This window comes from Lagopus leucura, unplaced genomic scaffold, assembly GCF_019238085.1.
Source record: "Lagopus leucura isolate 7727_CA_CO unplaced genomic scaffold, USGS_WTPT01 Super-Scaffold_73, whole genome shotgun sequence".
Classification (NCBI taxonomy): domain Eukaryota; kingdom Metazoa; phylum Chordata; class Aves; order Galliformes; family Phasianidae; genus Lagopus; species Lagopus leucura.
The window spans coordinates 52,259,942-52,276,513 of NW_024962252.1; the positions used below are offsets into that span (position 1 = coordinate 52,259,942).

Consider the following 16,572-nt stretch of genomic DNA (forward strand, 5'->3'; position numbering starts at 1 on the left):
CCAAGTCCTTTTTGCTAGGGTTGATTCAAAATGACCTATGTATATTTAAACAAATAAGAAGTCTCCACAGCATAAGAAGTTGGTATTCTTCCTTGTAGCATATGCTCCCACGCAGGTCTTTGGTTTATGAGATCTTTTTTTTTTTTTTTCTAGGATCATTCACTAAATTAAAAGCAAAGCAGCTGATCTTCCATCTAGAAAACTAATGTCACTTAGTGTTTAACCACTTTATATAGACATAAACCTGCATCAATAACTTCATATGCAAATACATCTGCCTGCACTTTCTATTTACAAGAAGAGATGAAAAGCTGATTAAGGGATGCACTGACATACAAAAATACAATAAAAAATGACATTTATTACATTACTGGCAAACTGGTATGAATATATAAAACTCCTTCTTAAAACAGAAATGTCTTTGAGAAATCATAAGAATAAAGAGCCTTTAAGAACACTTTATGAACCACAGCTTCATTCTCCATATGCTCCATAGCTATCTAGGAGGAAAAAAAAATGTTATTTAAAGAAAAACAAATTAGAATAAATAGTTTTTATCAGATAAACCAACCAGTTTCTACACATTCAAAGATTTCAGATTTATGGAAAAATGAATACTTTTTGAAAATATTGACTTTCACTGAGGTCACATTTATAACTCATGTGAACATTAGAACTATTTAATATTATTATAGCAATTGTCAAACAAACAAAAACAGAAATGAAGAATCCCCCTGTGATATTGACTAGGACTATTATTTTGAATATCTAGTGTGAACGTTCAGTAATCAGAGTTCATAAAAAATAAAACAACAAAAAAATCTGTAGAATGATGAGTAGATGAATAATTACTTTGCTGACTCACTCCTGATGTACACTCATGTTCCAAGTATGGGAGCTCCCACAGCTGATATGCGCTGAGATAGAGGTGAGGAGAATGGCCCCAAAATCCTTTCAGAGGCACCTCTTCGATCAACCTGCTGCTAAATCATTGGCTGCTGTCAATCAAAGACTGCAAGTACCACGCCACTTGGGTTAATAGACTTAATTCCAAAATCTTCCAGCAGATGTCCTCACAAGGCAATTGTGTCAGAGAGGTTAGAGACGTTGCCATTCAAAAAGACCAAGATGAGTAGGAAGACAAAAGTTGTAATAGGGTGAATAAACGTATCTAGACAGACAAATCAGTATTTAAATTACTCTGAAGTACCAAACAAAAAAAAAAAACAAAGAAACAAAAAGAAAATACTAAAAACATAAGGCTGTCATCTTAGAAACTAAACAGTCGTGAGCAAAAACATCACCAGAACTTCTGTTCCAGTGTTGTTAGCTTGTTCTTATTCCTCATTTATAAACAAAGAAATAATGTTTGAAAAACACGGTGAAAAGTTTCACAGGAAAAGCAGCATAAACATGCTAATACTGCTGCTCTTTTTCCTGTTGTTTCATGTTAAAACCAACACAGACTTTGTCGTGTGCTCAGAGCTGATGAGCAGCTTTCTGCACTATTCTCTGGTGGCAATGACATACAAATGTTGTCACAAAGCTGGTACTCTTGGAAACATGAAATCCCTCAAGGAAACAAATTTGAAAAGAATAATTTGCTAGAAACAGTAATCATCATCATTGATGAGTGGAAAGTGGAAATTAAATATAACGTGATGAATATTTGACTTGTCCTTCTGTATCATGGGCATCCATAGTTGACAGACGCTACGAGATGATGATTCAGTCAAGTACTGTTCTACAAACTCAAAGCTGGGATTCTTTAGCCAGGCCAACAAGTCAAGCATCTCCAACACTCAATCCATCATCTCCTTTAATTCAGATGCTCATGGCTTCATACATGAGAAGCCACATCAGCGAAAGGTGAAATCAAGACAATGAGCGTCATGACTCATTTTCAAGAGCATACACAGAAATAAGTGTAGATACTTGAGGATTACTGGAAGACCAATCAACAGAAACAAGTCAGCCACTGTAGTTTGGCTTGTAGAAAGAACTTGAGACTGTCCTGCTTCAGAAATGTGGTGGGAAGTTGGCTAAAATAGCTGGCTCACACTTCTCTGCTAGAGGTCTGCTGGTGGACCTCCTACTGCAGTACAGTCAGAAGGTGTTGATATGTTCCACTTGCTGAACTATGCAAAGTTAGCACAATTAATTATACAAACAGATTGCTTGTGAATTTTTAAAGGAATAGAGTTTCTGTCAATATCTTTGTTTGATACTTCAATAGCATGGGTGGTTGGTTTTCTGCAGGCTCATTATCCACATTACCAACAATGAAAAACAATTTTTTAGCTTGGTGTCAGAGAATGACCACGAGTGAACAATATAAAGCTGCTACATTTCTGAACTAGTGCACATTATGTCGTAACCTTGTAAGATAAACTACATTCTGAAATCAGTTTGTCATGGAAGAAGAAGAATCCAGGTCCCATATCCTGAAAAGTATGGTAAATACAGTATAAAAGCCAATCAGCTATCATCAAAACCAATAATCTTCTTAACCTTTTAATTGCTCTTTACTTAAACAAAACACAAAACAAAGAAAATACTGGCTCGAAATCCACATTTCCATTTAAAATACTAGAAAACGAATAATTGAAGCACCATGGCCAGGAGGTAGCTACAGATATGGTTACTTCACTAAGCTGTCTCTTTGTCTTTAATCAAAAGCCCCTCACCCTTTAGACACACGGAACATAGAATTACAGTTCAAGCAGACACAAACTCTTCCATTTCCGAATACAGACTCGTGATGGGAACAAATACACATCTCAAACAACGCCATGAAAGATGCCGAAGCAAAACTTATCATAAGCAGCTTTTCCTCTGCAGCTCTGGTTTCATTAACATATTCCAGTTATATCCTTCACAAACTATGTCAATAAATCATAATCTTCCCATCTTTCCCCAGAAGAATTGTACAAGGATAACTGTACACGTGCCCAAGAAATAGAGGATGTCATTTTATTGGAGGTCCACAGGTAATTGTATCACATTAGGGAGTGGAAGAATCTTGTAGTATGGCACAACACAATATCTCATTCTAAACACTTAAAACAGAAGGTTAAATGATATGCAACATGGTCAAATCAGTAAGTCCCCATCTTCCAGGCACCACTGAAAAAATTAAAATAAACTTTAATAAATTGAAAAAAATATATAGTCCATTAATTTGCACTGTCTTTAAATGAAACAGCACTTTGAAAGTCACAAATAAAAAAGCAGCACTTTCTCTTAATACCAACACCACTGTAACACATACCGTAGCGTGGCATGCAAATCCGTATCCGTAGTCTTTTTTTTTTTTGTATTAACAAACGGAATGGTAATTTTTCTATCTCAAATATTAGTAGCATAACATGTAAGTGCAGATCATTCTGGCCACAAGTGTGGTAAGCCTTAACAAGTGTGTATTACAAGAGCATAGAACACAGAGCATGACACTTACATCCAAGAATCTCTCTTTTGTACTGAACATGGTCTTTGTTACAGGCTGAATTCCAACTTGCTGTACCCAAACTGCAGGAAACAAGAATATTGACCATTTCTGTTTTTTCTTAAAAAGGAGATGTGGTCACCATCAAAGCATAGCCATTAACAGCCTGGTCAAAAAAATGCCATAGCTCCACTGAAAAAAAGAAGCTGTTTTTTTTTAGTAGACTCCATTATGCAATAAAGTTTCCATTATAGCCATGTTACAAAGTCTTACAGTGGTACTGCGGTGTCATTCCTGTTAAGTAAAGATTTGTATAGACACCAAGAAAAGGTGCAGTGTTCAAAGAAGCTGTTCAAACTGAGCTAAGCTTCACAAGACCACGTACTGAGTCTTCATGCAAAGAATCCTGGCTGGCTAGACTCAGGACGTGCATTGTATGGCTGTGTGTAATAGGACTTCCGCTTGGCAGCATCCCAGGGGGTGAAGGAGCTTCTTCAGGAGTAAGAAACTGATGACCTTCGTGTTCCTCTTTCAAGGGTATCATGTCTGTCAAACCCGTGTCTGATGTGAGATTTGGCATGGAAGATGGTGGTGTTGGTTGCCCTAGAGTTAGAGTTGCACAAGGCCCACTGATAGAAGTCTTTCCTGGTAAAGGTAGCTCTTCACTAGTTATGCTGGGTTCACTCTGTAGTAGTGGGGTGGCAGCAGCCTGCAAAACGAATTTAGTGCTCTGAATGCACTGATCTTGGTCACACTGTAGAACGGAAAGGTGTAAAAATCATAAAGCAAACAAAACAGAAAAAAAAAGAAAGAATATGGACAAACGGTATGGGAAAGGATGGGATGTGAAGAGAAAAAAGGAGAGACATTAGTATCATTCTATGGTTAGCCATCCAAAAATCCCACTGCATGCATAGCTAAGTCAGGGCTTTGCATTATTATCAAAGTAAATTATTTCCACTGATCACATAAGGGTTTTTTTGTTACCTCCGAAGTAGTATTTTGTACATATTGTAATACAGATACTTTCTTAGACTTGTTTGAAGCCACTTGGAAAACCAAGCTGAACAGTCCTTGCGTAGCTCACTGCACAGGACATGCAAAACCTGCCTGATTGGAGGTGACAGAAGCAGGCAGGTACATCACTTCCTCTCTACTTGTTTCATCCTTGTGCAGCTGGCAGTGCTTGGCAGTTCAGAGAAGCCCAAAGGCAAAATTCAAACTTTATCCCATGTTCATAAACAGTAGGCAAGTGTCTTTTATTTTACTGGTCTTTATGAGTAAGAACTAAAGCACTACAGAGTTTTTGGATGCTGATGATTATTTCATGTAAATACAGGCATCAGCATTACCTCTGTGATCCCACTTTATTTTCCAATTTAATAAATATATTCTTACTCTAGAAGATGTATGCAAATAAGGCAGCACTGTCTATATATTAATTGATAGAAAAAAACAACCTGCACAGTTATTAGGCTGCTTCTTGATCAACTTAATTTTGATAAAATCAAGTCAGCCTACAAGTTTTCTGGCAAGCAGTTCCACAGTAGCAAGACAAATTCAGCGTTATATAAATCCAATTAAGTTCAGTGAATATTACCAGGAACACTTTTGGCACTGCATCATTCCCAAACACTGTTGATATAAAATTGTCATTCATTCCCGGAGATGACAATACAGGCGGGGGTTTCAGCTCACTAAGGGGCCAGCACATCTACTGCCAAAATAGGTTTCTTTAACATTAACTGGAATGATTTTGAGAGCTTCTAAAGTCAAAACGTATTAATTCATCAATTATAACATCTGTAGATTTTCAAAATCCTGCTTGATTCATTTGCACCACTACTGTTCTGTTGTGCAAGACAAAAGATAATACCACTATAAATTCAATGCAGTAAAGAAAATTTGGGAGCAAGATATTACATATACACACACACACACACACAGAGCACACACACACGCTTATTCTTAGTTAAAGGATTCTGCTAAAGTAAGATATTCTACTTTCTGACTATCTCCTTCAATCTATGTCAAATTACTGAAAGACATTACAAATCCAACATCGGTTCAAGATATTTCCAGTCCTAACCTAAGTGTTACTGACACAGCAATTCACAGAAAATTCCCATTCATGTTTGCACTGTGATGCAAACTCACAGAAAGTCTTCTGCTTCCTTTAGTACATAATGAAAACCATTACTATGAGTGGTTCCTCTGATATTTTCAGGTCTTCTGATGCCACCTGATGATGGATGCACATGCCATCATATTCCAAAAGCTTGCAAGCTGACTACTTAGTCTCAGTAGATAAGCACATATTTTAAACACAGCTAAGTGTTTCAGGACCCCGAGACCAAACACTTTTTGACAGGCAGAAGTCTGATCCTTACACTATCCAATACTTCATCTTTCAGAAAAACAAATTAACTGGCTGTTATATAAACTGAGTTTGTACAAATTACAGACAATTTTTTTTTCCCTACATAATACTGAACTGCTCCAGCTGAACAATTTAAGTAGTCCCAAATAATTTCAGGGGAATTATTCATAGGCTTAAAGCCAAAACTTGTCTAAGTACCTTCCTAAGGAGAAAATTGTTCAGCACTTTTTGAAGTCATGCTTTCAATTACTAATTCACTGTGAAAACTTATTCTTGATCAATATGCTGTTATGCAATTCTGCTCGTTTAAATGAAACTACAGCCCTTGAACCAACCTTCCTACACAGACCTTAAAAATCTGTTACCCAGCTCTTCAAACTTCAGAAAAGACAAACAAAATCCCTGGAAAATCCTATCTGAAAAACAGTAACTAAAAAGCATGTTAAATAAAGGAACACCTATAACTACTGCATACATTGAAAACAAACAATTTTAGCAACTGACTTACTGCTTTAGTGAAGCTTCAGCACAGTTCTTCAAAAGCAAATCATTATTTAATATGTTGAGGCAATACAAGTTCACAGTCTTAAAATAGCTGGAGGTAATTTACTTGAACTCTTTGTACAGTCTGAATTAATTTTCTTTTTACTGAACTCTACCACATCTCAAGTGAATCAACACCAGAAAGACAAAGCAGCATTAAACAGAATGCTGTAGAACTTTTTCAGGCACAGTCCATCTCTTCATTTTCCATGCACCTGTGACTTCCATAAAGCCTCTTATCTTACTCAGACACACAATTTCAGGCTTTATTCTTTTTCCCTCTATATTTTTTTTTAATGAGCTATTATCACGAAATACCTCATGTGCAACAAAAGGCTGTGATCAACTTTCAAAAGCAACTAGGTAGATGGGTTAAATGAAGCTCTCAAAAACATATGATAGAAGCAGCACATACTATACCAGTAGACTAATAGTAAACTAAACAAAGAAATCAGAAACAAAGAAATCAGAAAAAATAAAAAAATAACAAAGATTTGTTTATAGGGCTGGCATGTTTCCCCCCCCCAGATTTAGGATACGATTCTTAACTAAATGAAATCTATGGGCAAAGGTCTACCAGCTGTTAAGTCCAAAGGAAAAAAGTAGCCAAGCTCTGAAATCTAAATAGTTAAAAACTACTGTAGAAATTATTCCACCAGTACCTTCTTACTTCAGATCTACTGATTTTATTTTCTACTTGAGATTTCCACTGTTTCAGAGGAACAGCATATTCCAAAGGTAAGACGTTTAACAAATTCTACAAGTACAGAATTTCAATATATATACCCATGAAAATTTCAGCCATCACTTTATTTTTTACATTAAAAGCACTAACCAAAGCAAATTAGACGCAATCTATAAGTGAGTTTATTTCACAAATAAATACAAACAACTTTGCCTGAAACAATAGTCTTAATTTTCTCTAGAAAATCAGCTTTTTCCCTAAGCTACGTAAAACACATGTTAACGAAGCTCTTGTACATGGCAGTGTTGTTTTTGCATTTCTAATGCCAATGTGGAGATAAATTACTTTGAATTTAAAATTAACTGGGTTGAAATTGTTCTAATGCTGGTAACATTAAAGAATTTTTCAGTCCTCAAAGATGAAGGAAAAATAGGTTGAATTATCTGAGCATCTCTGAATGAAGTACAAACAGAAAGTTCAGACACATCTGGCAACGCTGAATGACAGTGCTAGGCAGTAACAGAAAAGATGCTGAAATATCATACTAAATAGATATAACAGATGAGCAAAAGTGGAGAGATGGAGCTGTGTAACTGTTCACAAGGGCTGTAGGATTCCACAGCCAGCACCATGGTATGTCCAGCAGCCGAGCCATGAGCACAGCACACAATGGACAGCTTGACTAACAAGAAGTGCAGTGCAACAGAGTGGTCAGTGGAGAGAAACAGCTCAGACGTAAAGGGTCAGCTACTCCAGTCTTCCAGGGATTTTACTTCAAGACTAGTTAACAGCTTCTTCTTGTGGACTGAATGCTCAGGAATGCATAGTGGGGGAAGTCCAGGAGCAAAACCTCTGAAAGAAGTCTTGTCTGTGCACTCTGATACTGCTCTGCTTGGCTGCAGTAAATGCTGACTAGGTAAGATCCCCAAGTTCTGTCTGAGGCCATGAAAAATCACTGTACTACAGGGAACACATCTGTAAAACTCTGAGCAAAGTGGGGCCCCAATCCTTGCTGATCTTCGTATTGTCATTGTAGAAATATTTACCTCTAATAATGAGAATATGAAAATCAAAGGGGAAAGAACAATGGGACAAGTCAGAGTAAACATTCCCTGGATCAGCTGGAATCCTTTTTGCAAAACAGTAGTAGAAAAACTGCTGTGAACATTCAAGAGGGAACTTGCTACACGTTTCTTAAGTTAATCTTAAGTTTCACATGCACTATAATAGAATAAAAGAGAAAATAAACCCTTTAACTACTGAACTTGCACTGAGGAAATGGGGAATGGAATATAAGGGAGTCTGGATAACAAGCACTGGATAACCTGAGCACTGATAGAGAGATACCTATAATGCTGGATAGTAAGTGAATTTCTTTATAAAATGAACCTGTCCTGGTACAAAGGCAGACAGAAGTAAAATGCAGCACTTCAATAAGGCACTAGAGAATTTCTGAAGACATACAGTAAAAATAAACACAGCAAGTTCCTCTTTAAGGAAAAAAAAAAAAGTGCATAGAGTGAGATGGATTCTGTATTTCTTTACAATGGACTACTAAAAAGGAAAAGACCCTGAATTAAAACCCAAGAATCAACTCAGGCTTTTATGATAAAGCTAAATACTGCAGAAGAGCAGATTCAGGTAATAGTAGCTGATGGGTTTAAGAATTAAGAACTTTTCCATAGTAACAAGAAAGCAAACCTTACAAAGAAATGATTTCATAATGGTTAAGATGCTGCATTTCACACAACTTCCACTTCTTTAGAATGAGAAGAGAAATACTTGGGCAATGAAACTAATGAAGATCTTGTAAAAATAATTAGCAATAAAATGCTAATAGGGAAATACTATGGAAATATTAGATCTACACATCATTAGCTCCAAGCAATCATGCCTGTCATGTGGATAAGAATATCAAGAAGTTGGCTAATGAATTTAAAATTATATTGAAAAAGAGATCAAAAGCACTAGGAATGTTTCAGAAAATAAAATTATATGTGGTACTGACCTTCAGAAAAGTGATTATAGCTTCAAATCTTACTAACATAAGGCAAGCAGTAAGGACAGAACAGGAGAAAAATCTATTTTATATAAAGACCTAAAAAATAAAATTAAAAGAAATAGCAGTACGGGCCTTTGAAGCACTGATAACAACAAACTTTTTTAACAAACCCCAACTTTCTGACATCGTGCCAAATAAAGTCAATAAAAAAACCAGAACAGATCTTATATGAAATATTCCATGTCTTAAAGGCAAAAATTATCACAAAAAAAAATTTAAATACAAAAACAGCACCCCACAGATGGTATCCTGAATAAGAGATAAGGTACTGCATTGAAAACTAGTGTCTGGCAAGCTTAAATGTAGATTGATATTTGTTGTTGTTTTGTTTTTTTTTTTAAACTTAAATGCAGAAACAATGACCGCTGCTAGGAGATACATTAGAATGAATGCAAGCAAAATAGAACATGAAGTATCAAAAAGATTTTTAAAATGACCAGATGCTATTTGGATGAGGCAAAATAATTCTATTTACAAAGGGCCAAAAGTCAATGGGTAAAAGATTTGAGGGAGAGAATGGAATGAGGGAAAAGAGAGTAAAAGCGTGACAGAAAACACTCATTAAATTTTTTCTTTAATATCAATTGGCAAGAGACATTTTAGCACATTCTGCGGATTGTATATTGCGGATAATATTGTTATATTGTGGATAATATCTAGAACTTGAGATTCAATATAGACATAAGAGGTAATGTATTCTTGAAAAAAATTAAAGGAGTCTTGCTATAAAACTGTACTAGAATACACTTCAGACTTCTGATAACTGATTTCCTACAGTCAGTCAACTTGCTAACATAGCGTAATTACCCCTGGTGATTTAAATTTTAAGTCAAGGAATATCACTTTATTTCTCCTTTTCTGAATGTATACTAATACAAGCTGAAGTTTCAGATATACACCCTTCAAAACACTTCTTTGAGACCTTCCAGCCTCAGCTCTAAGAACACATTTTTCACTGTAGGTCTCTGCCTTTACTGCCAAGAGATATGCAACATTCCAGAAGGGAAGGCAGAATAATATTCCATGTATTGCCTAATCTTTGTCAGCAAGTGTTACAAAGAAAAACTTTTCTTCCACAAAGATTTTCCTCCTCCAGTTCCACATCCACTGCAGTGTTGGGCTTGAGCCAGTCAACTACTGAAAACTTCAATCTCCAAAGGAAATTCTGACATCCACTTCTGAACTCTGAGTAAAAGGAATTCTAGAGAATTTTGTAGCGTTCTTCTCTAAAATAAATTGAATGTCATGTACCTTGTTTATCCTCTACTATAAAGTGAAATACACTGCCTTTCATTCAAAAAAAACTACAGCAGTCTTTTTTGGGAGACTAAGTGAATGGTTGGCACTCCCATCACTGCTGCCCCCAAACTTCTGAAGAAACTAAGATTGTATACTGGGATGAGAGAGACTGGTTATGGAAAGCTGGGAAAAGCATTACAAGTCACTTCATGGGGAAAGTTTTAAACAGAATGATGACATTTTACTTGATTAATCCAGTCATATTTAAGTAGCAATGGGAAATCTTGAAGCCAAGTAGAATGGCTGAAGGCAACTAAGCAAGTAGTAAGGTGAATCAGAACTTATTTTAAGGAGTCCGATATGTGGATGAGATCTTTGAATTAGGAAAATTAGTTTTGTTGTTTGATGCTTTGTGAGATAAGAAATAGGAGAGAGAAGAACAAAGATAGGTTCAAGGTCTACTACCTTAGAACGCAGTAAAAGCAAAACATTAAACAAGAACAATTAAGAAGTTGTATCTCACTGCACTGCTGCAGGTAGGAAATGAGTTTATAATTTCCTATACCCCAAACAATTCAGGAAAGAAGATTATGAATAGGGAAGAGAAAACAGTGCTAGAGAGACAAGGAAACTAAGCAGATCTTTAAAAGCTTGCAGCAGCACACTAGAGGAATTGTAATGCTAACAGCCAGCTGCCACTAGAATCCAACCGGTCTTGGATACAGACCAGGAATAATACCCTGAGATAAAATGGCATCAGTGTCTCAAAGAGATTCCTCCATATAAAATATGACCCCGATACATATTTAAAACTTCTTCTGTGAGATCATTTTCAGGAATGAAAGCTGTACATTTCAAAGTGACTTTGATAACTGTTGAAGAACCTAAACCTGTCCTGGCTCAGATAATGCGATGTCCTAGGACGTAAGGAGTTCAAATCCTTGAAGAAATGCTCTTGTGTATTTACAAGTATTACACTCTAAAATCATAACAGCTACCTGCTTGACTTAAAGTAATAGTATAACAGGTATCTCCATTTCTGCAGACAAATTTGGCCAATCTTCAATCAAACTGGTACAAGATTTGCTCATTAATAACTCATACAATGCCTTCTTACAATGTGACTTCAATTCCTATAAGGTTAACAAAGTTTAATGCAAAGAACCTATTCAGGGCTTATGATCATAAATAAGAAACACCTTCACAAAGTCAGAAAGTTCAGGCAGTCCCTGAAAGAACTTGGGCTATCTTGAGTTTTGCTTTCTTTACCCTCCTGTGACAACAACTCCTTTTCAGGGTTAAATTTTTTTGAGTAAAATTTCCACAGAGCACTACCTTGTTCTGTACAACTGAATCTCACAAAGAATTCAGACTATGATTCTAATACACTTCTTCATAAAGGAAAACAATGAATCCTTCACTTAATAAGTAGAAAAAGCATAGGAACTGGAGCAACAATTTTATATCAGTTTATTAGCAATGCTGGAACTAATTTGTTTGGAAAGAGTTACATTGGAAGGCTTTGTGGCCTTCTCTTTGTTGGCAGAGTACATAACTCACGGCTTCTTTGACAAAATCTTAAAATTCAAGATATGTGGAAAACAACTCAAAAACAGGCACATAGGTAAGATGCTTGCCTTTGGAAAAAGATCTCTGAGTTATTCTCTTCTTCTTGGCACTGGAAATCTTATCTTCCATTACGATAGTAATTGCTACCAGCAAAAAAAAAAAAAAAAAAGCAAAAACTATTGGCACAGTTTCAAAATGTTTTAAAGTTTTGTTGCAACAATCCAGTCGCCATATTTTGTTCATTGAAAGCTCACTGTCCTCCTGCTCTTCCTTCATTATACTTGTCCCTTAGAAACTCCTTTGTTCATCTTTGCTTTTTAAAACATATTAGTCTATGCAAAACCGCAGCATACAAGCAAAGAAGGAAACAAATACACAGAAAGTGCTACACCAAATAACAGTCAGCTGGAAACCAATGAACCAGAGCAAGTCTACAATACTTGAATATTCCAGTTCAAAACATAGCACGTATCAAGAGCACAAGTCAAAACACCAGTATACTCAATAAAGCAACAGCAAGAAAAGCCTCTTTTTTTCAAAATCCGGGAGCATTAACTATCACACTATGCAAAAGATACATTACAATGTTCTTCTTTCTTTACTGTTAATAAAGAAGTCATTCCACCCAGTGTCAGCTGTATCCCATTAGTTATTACTTGATTAGTTCACATGAAAGTGGAGAAGGAAAACATTCACAGGAATCTTGATGAACAACACTATGGGATGATTCCTACCATGTTGCTCTGAGATTGTGTGGCCCCATACATAGTAATGCCATTTGATGGTCCTGCTAATTGTGGCGTATCTGGTTGTATAAATCCTCTTCTGTCGATTAAGCTATGGAATAATCAAAATAAAGAAAAAGAGAGTTAGAACAACTCTTGCTCACTAATTACCTCCTCTAAACAAAAGAGAAATCTTACAGCAGTCCACAGACATTAATATATTACCAATATCTTCAAATGTCACCTTTTAATCAACTGAATAAGTGCAAGACTTCATTTCTAACTATCTGCAAAGTTACTGCTTCCTTGTAATACCTTCCGTACAGTTATTTGTACGGCTACTTCTCTGGAGGCTTAACAGGGACAAAAGACTTAGAAGCTGTACTTCGAAAATATGCATATTAAACTACAGGTGTGAAAACAAATTACAAACTAACCAGCAAACTCTGAATCAGAGTCTATTTCAAAGGATCTTTTGTTCTTTTGTTTTTACACCTTTCAATTAAAAGTTAGACTCCAGAAATACTCATTTCCTAAAAGCTAATAATAAAATTTAGAAAGATAAGCTTTTGTTTAGACAACTTACTTCCCAGCTGCTTCATGACAGCTACCTGTTAACTGCTCAGTGTTCTACTATTCTTATCAAAGTGATGTATTTACAAAAACACGTTAAGAAAAAATGTTTTGTGGGAAATTATAGAAATAAATAAAATCATACATAAGACTTTAAAGAACAATAACTGGAATCACCTGATGCAGTTAAAGATTTTGCTGAAATTCCATATTTAATTTTACCCCCAGTTGGAGAACTCATTCCCTACTTCAGTTCTGCTGGTTAATAATCATACAAAAAGGTGAATATAAAGACTGTAATATAGTAATCTACATGAACATTAGCTCATTACTTCCATACAAAACAAGAACTTTTCAACAGCTTATGCTTCAATTCATTCTTTTTTGCTGTTGTTTGTTTTTAAATTAGTTTCAATTACATTTTCAATTACATTTTCACTGTTTTTCTTTTAAAGTCTTAGATGAAAATGTTATTTTTCTGTGACATCAACAGCGTTGCTTCCCATCTGGAAAGCTACAAGTTTGATCGGTCAAGAATGCTAAATAAAATTAATTTCCTCCTGGCCTCCACCAGAAAACAACAACAACAAAACAATCCCACAGGATTACAAATTTTAACCACAGGTATTTTAGATCCTGCTGCTAGAAGACAGGAATGCGTTAAAAAACCTAAGAGCTAAAGTCAGCATGGAGCTAGTTCTATTTGCTGACTTATAGAACTTCCAAATCATCCCTAAGTCAAGATAGCCTGAATTTTGAAAGATAAGCACATGCATAGAAATAGCTAAGGCATTTCCCCTCTCAAACGTCAATGATGCTTCCACCACTCATAAAACAGTTTAAGATCTCACAAAGCTCTGCAGAACAGATTTTTAAAGTACACTCACAACACTTAGAAATCCATCTGAAATTAAAATCTGCCTTGTGGAAAGCACTCCTTCAAAAATCAGCTGCTTCAAAATAGCGTATGACTTACTATGTCAGAACTCTAGTTAGACCTACGCTGACAGCTATGATTCAAATTAAGGTTTGAAAGTTACTGCTGAGGATATGTGAAGTGTATTCTGAATTGTCTGAGTTTTAAATGAGAAACACTATCTTTAATGGCAGTGGAAAAGTTTAAATTATTATCTTATTCTACATTCCATTTTGAATTTTAAGTTGCAATTGCTAGTAAGGCATCTTTACTGGAATTTAAGGAAAATTACATCTGAATATCTAGTGACTTGGGTTGTAGCTGAGATTAAATATTTCAGAGAAATTTTGTTCTGAAACAGTATGTTAGACTCTTTGTTTGATTTCAGACCAGGAAGAAAGTACAAAAAATGCAATGCCGTAAGTTACATTGTGAAGTGAGTGAAATTTTTGATCAGTCACAAACTACCTCCCTGCAGAAACTCTGCATGTACTTCAGCATCTAAATAAATTACATTAGTGCATGGAATTCAGGGAAAAAATGTACAAACTCTGTGAAAACACAAGAGTCAACGCCAGTTTGATCTATCACGTGAGGCTAATTGTATCCATCTAAGTAGTTATTTCAAATAGTAAGAGATATTTGTATGGCTTTAGTACTTATTTCCACACAGGGTCAAACAAAAGATTTGGCAGCAAGGCATCAAATTTTTCTATGTCAAACAGAACAGCAGGATTAAAGGGATGGCCTAAGGCACGATCACCAGAGTCAAGAAGCAAATGCAGGATTACTCTTTCCCACACAGGAATTACAGTGTTAACCTAGAACAAAGAAATCATAACTCAGTTATCTCATTCATTGGAAAAGATGCCAGCCTCTCCTGCTGACCTCCTAACATTCTGAGGAAGACTTTCTGGTATTCATAAGAGCAAAGACAGAGACGTCACGTTCAAAGATGCACCTTAGCCACTGAACTATCAACTCATTTCCTCTTTTCTCAGTAGTTCAGATTCAGGTCTTACCTCATTTCAGGCAAAGCAAACAAGCTACAACCAAAAAGTATCGCCACAAAATCTACAAGATGAAAGTCATCTCATACTGGGGAAATGGGCCTCTACTGTACACGCATTAGACCAGCTATCTGATCACCGGGCACTGAAGTTAGATGAGAATGGTGACCTTCTTGCTGCCAGTTATTCTTTCTCTAGTCTTAGCTCTGTCTCATATTAAATCAAGATAAAGAACTGTATCTAACTCTGACAGTAAGAATATTGCAGAATTGTAAAATGAAATATGTGTCGGAAATTAAACCACAAAGATTTTCTAGGATTACTTCGGTGTAAGGGAACCAAGATTGTCCTGATCTTGTATATGCTAAAAGTAGCATAAGCTAAGAAAAGTTATTATCCATTTAAATAAAAGAGTTCAGAGACAAAATAAATAATTATCAAACTAGCTACAGAGTCTAAGACCCAGATACATCTCTCTCAGAGACTCATGTCACATGCGTTAGATTTGTAAGAGTTTATTTAACTTCCAATAGCTCATCATGCAACATTTAATTACAAAGAATTATTAACTGCCAGCAGTTTTTAACAAAGAACAAATAATAATTCTATTTTAATTTCAGAAATCAACCTTAAATCCACATATTTTATAGGATCCAATCACTATACACGATGATTAACTCAGTTTAACCACAGTTTACCAACTTGCTATTCAATTAATGCTTTTAAAGGACAGCAAAAAGAAGCATTATTTGTTGAGTAAACTCAAGAAATCTGAAAGAATATTTTTCCAATCAATCATCACTGTGCCTTCGCTTGCACTAACAATACTTTTGATGCTCTTACCTTGGAGAGAGGGGCCCACAGAGTGCAGCACAGCAATTAGTAAAGATGTTGCCATAACTGTATGGATTATAGTTTTCTTTACCTCTTTTATTTGACCATGATCCTTTAATCTGAAGAGATAGGAACAAGTTGCATCAGATGTAATACAATACAGAAAATGACTGAGGCAAATTAAGGGTTCCCAAAACAGCAGCATGCTGCTCACAGAAGCAGACCAGAGAAATCCCAAGACTGCACTTCCCTAACAGCGTAGGGCTATTATGAAAGCTGGAAACTGTTACATGTAAGCACAAGCTCTGCCTCCATAAATTTAGACAGTCAAAAATCTCAAAGGACAAATATAATCACAGTAGGAATATGAGCTCTAAACATTTTTTTGCATGATGGTCAAAGCTAAATTTTACAGGTATTACAGCCTGTTCCATAGAAGAGGTTCAATTGCAACATACCATTATAGCCAGCAATAAAGCACTTGTTTCCCATACTCTTGGGCAACTTCCAAGCTGTCCACACAGCACTATTTTCCCTTAAAGCCCACAAATGGTTCTGAAATATTATGAAGCAATTGTAGTCATTAAAGCA

The 16,572-nt window shown here is 35.8% G+C and overlaps 1 protein-coding gene across 7 annotated transcripts in view; it reads right to left on the reverse strand.

Annotated features, from left to right (window-relative positions):
• Positions 1-2,959: 2,959 nt before the first annotated feature.
• ZDHHC14 (zinc finger DHHC-type palmitoyltransferase 14) overlaps positions 2,960-16,572 on the reverse strand; it is a 108,395-nt gene continuing 94,782 nt past the window's right edge. For 4 of the 7 annotated variants that reach the window (XM_042878481.1, XM_042878489.1, XM_042878514.1 and 1 more), the window contains 3 exons: positions 15,991-16,100; positions 12,658-12,760; positions 2,960-4,199 (listed from right to left, as the gene is read on the reverse strand). In XM_042878481.1, coding sequence (XP_042734415.1) covers positions 3,798-4,199; positions 12,658-12,760; positions 15,991-16,100 — 615 coding nt within the window. In that variant the 3' untranslated portion in view covers positions 2,960-3,797. Of the gene's footprint in view, positions 4,200-7,139; positions 12,067-12,657; positions 12,761-15,990; positions 16,101-16,572 lie in introns of those variants that run through there. The other 3 variants (XM_042878506.1, XM_042878497.1, XM_042878527.1) reach the window with 2 other exon arrangements.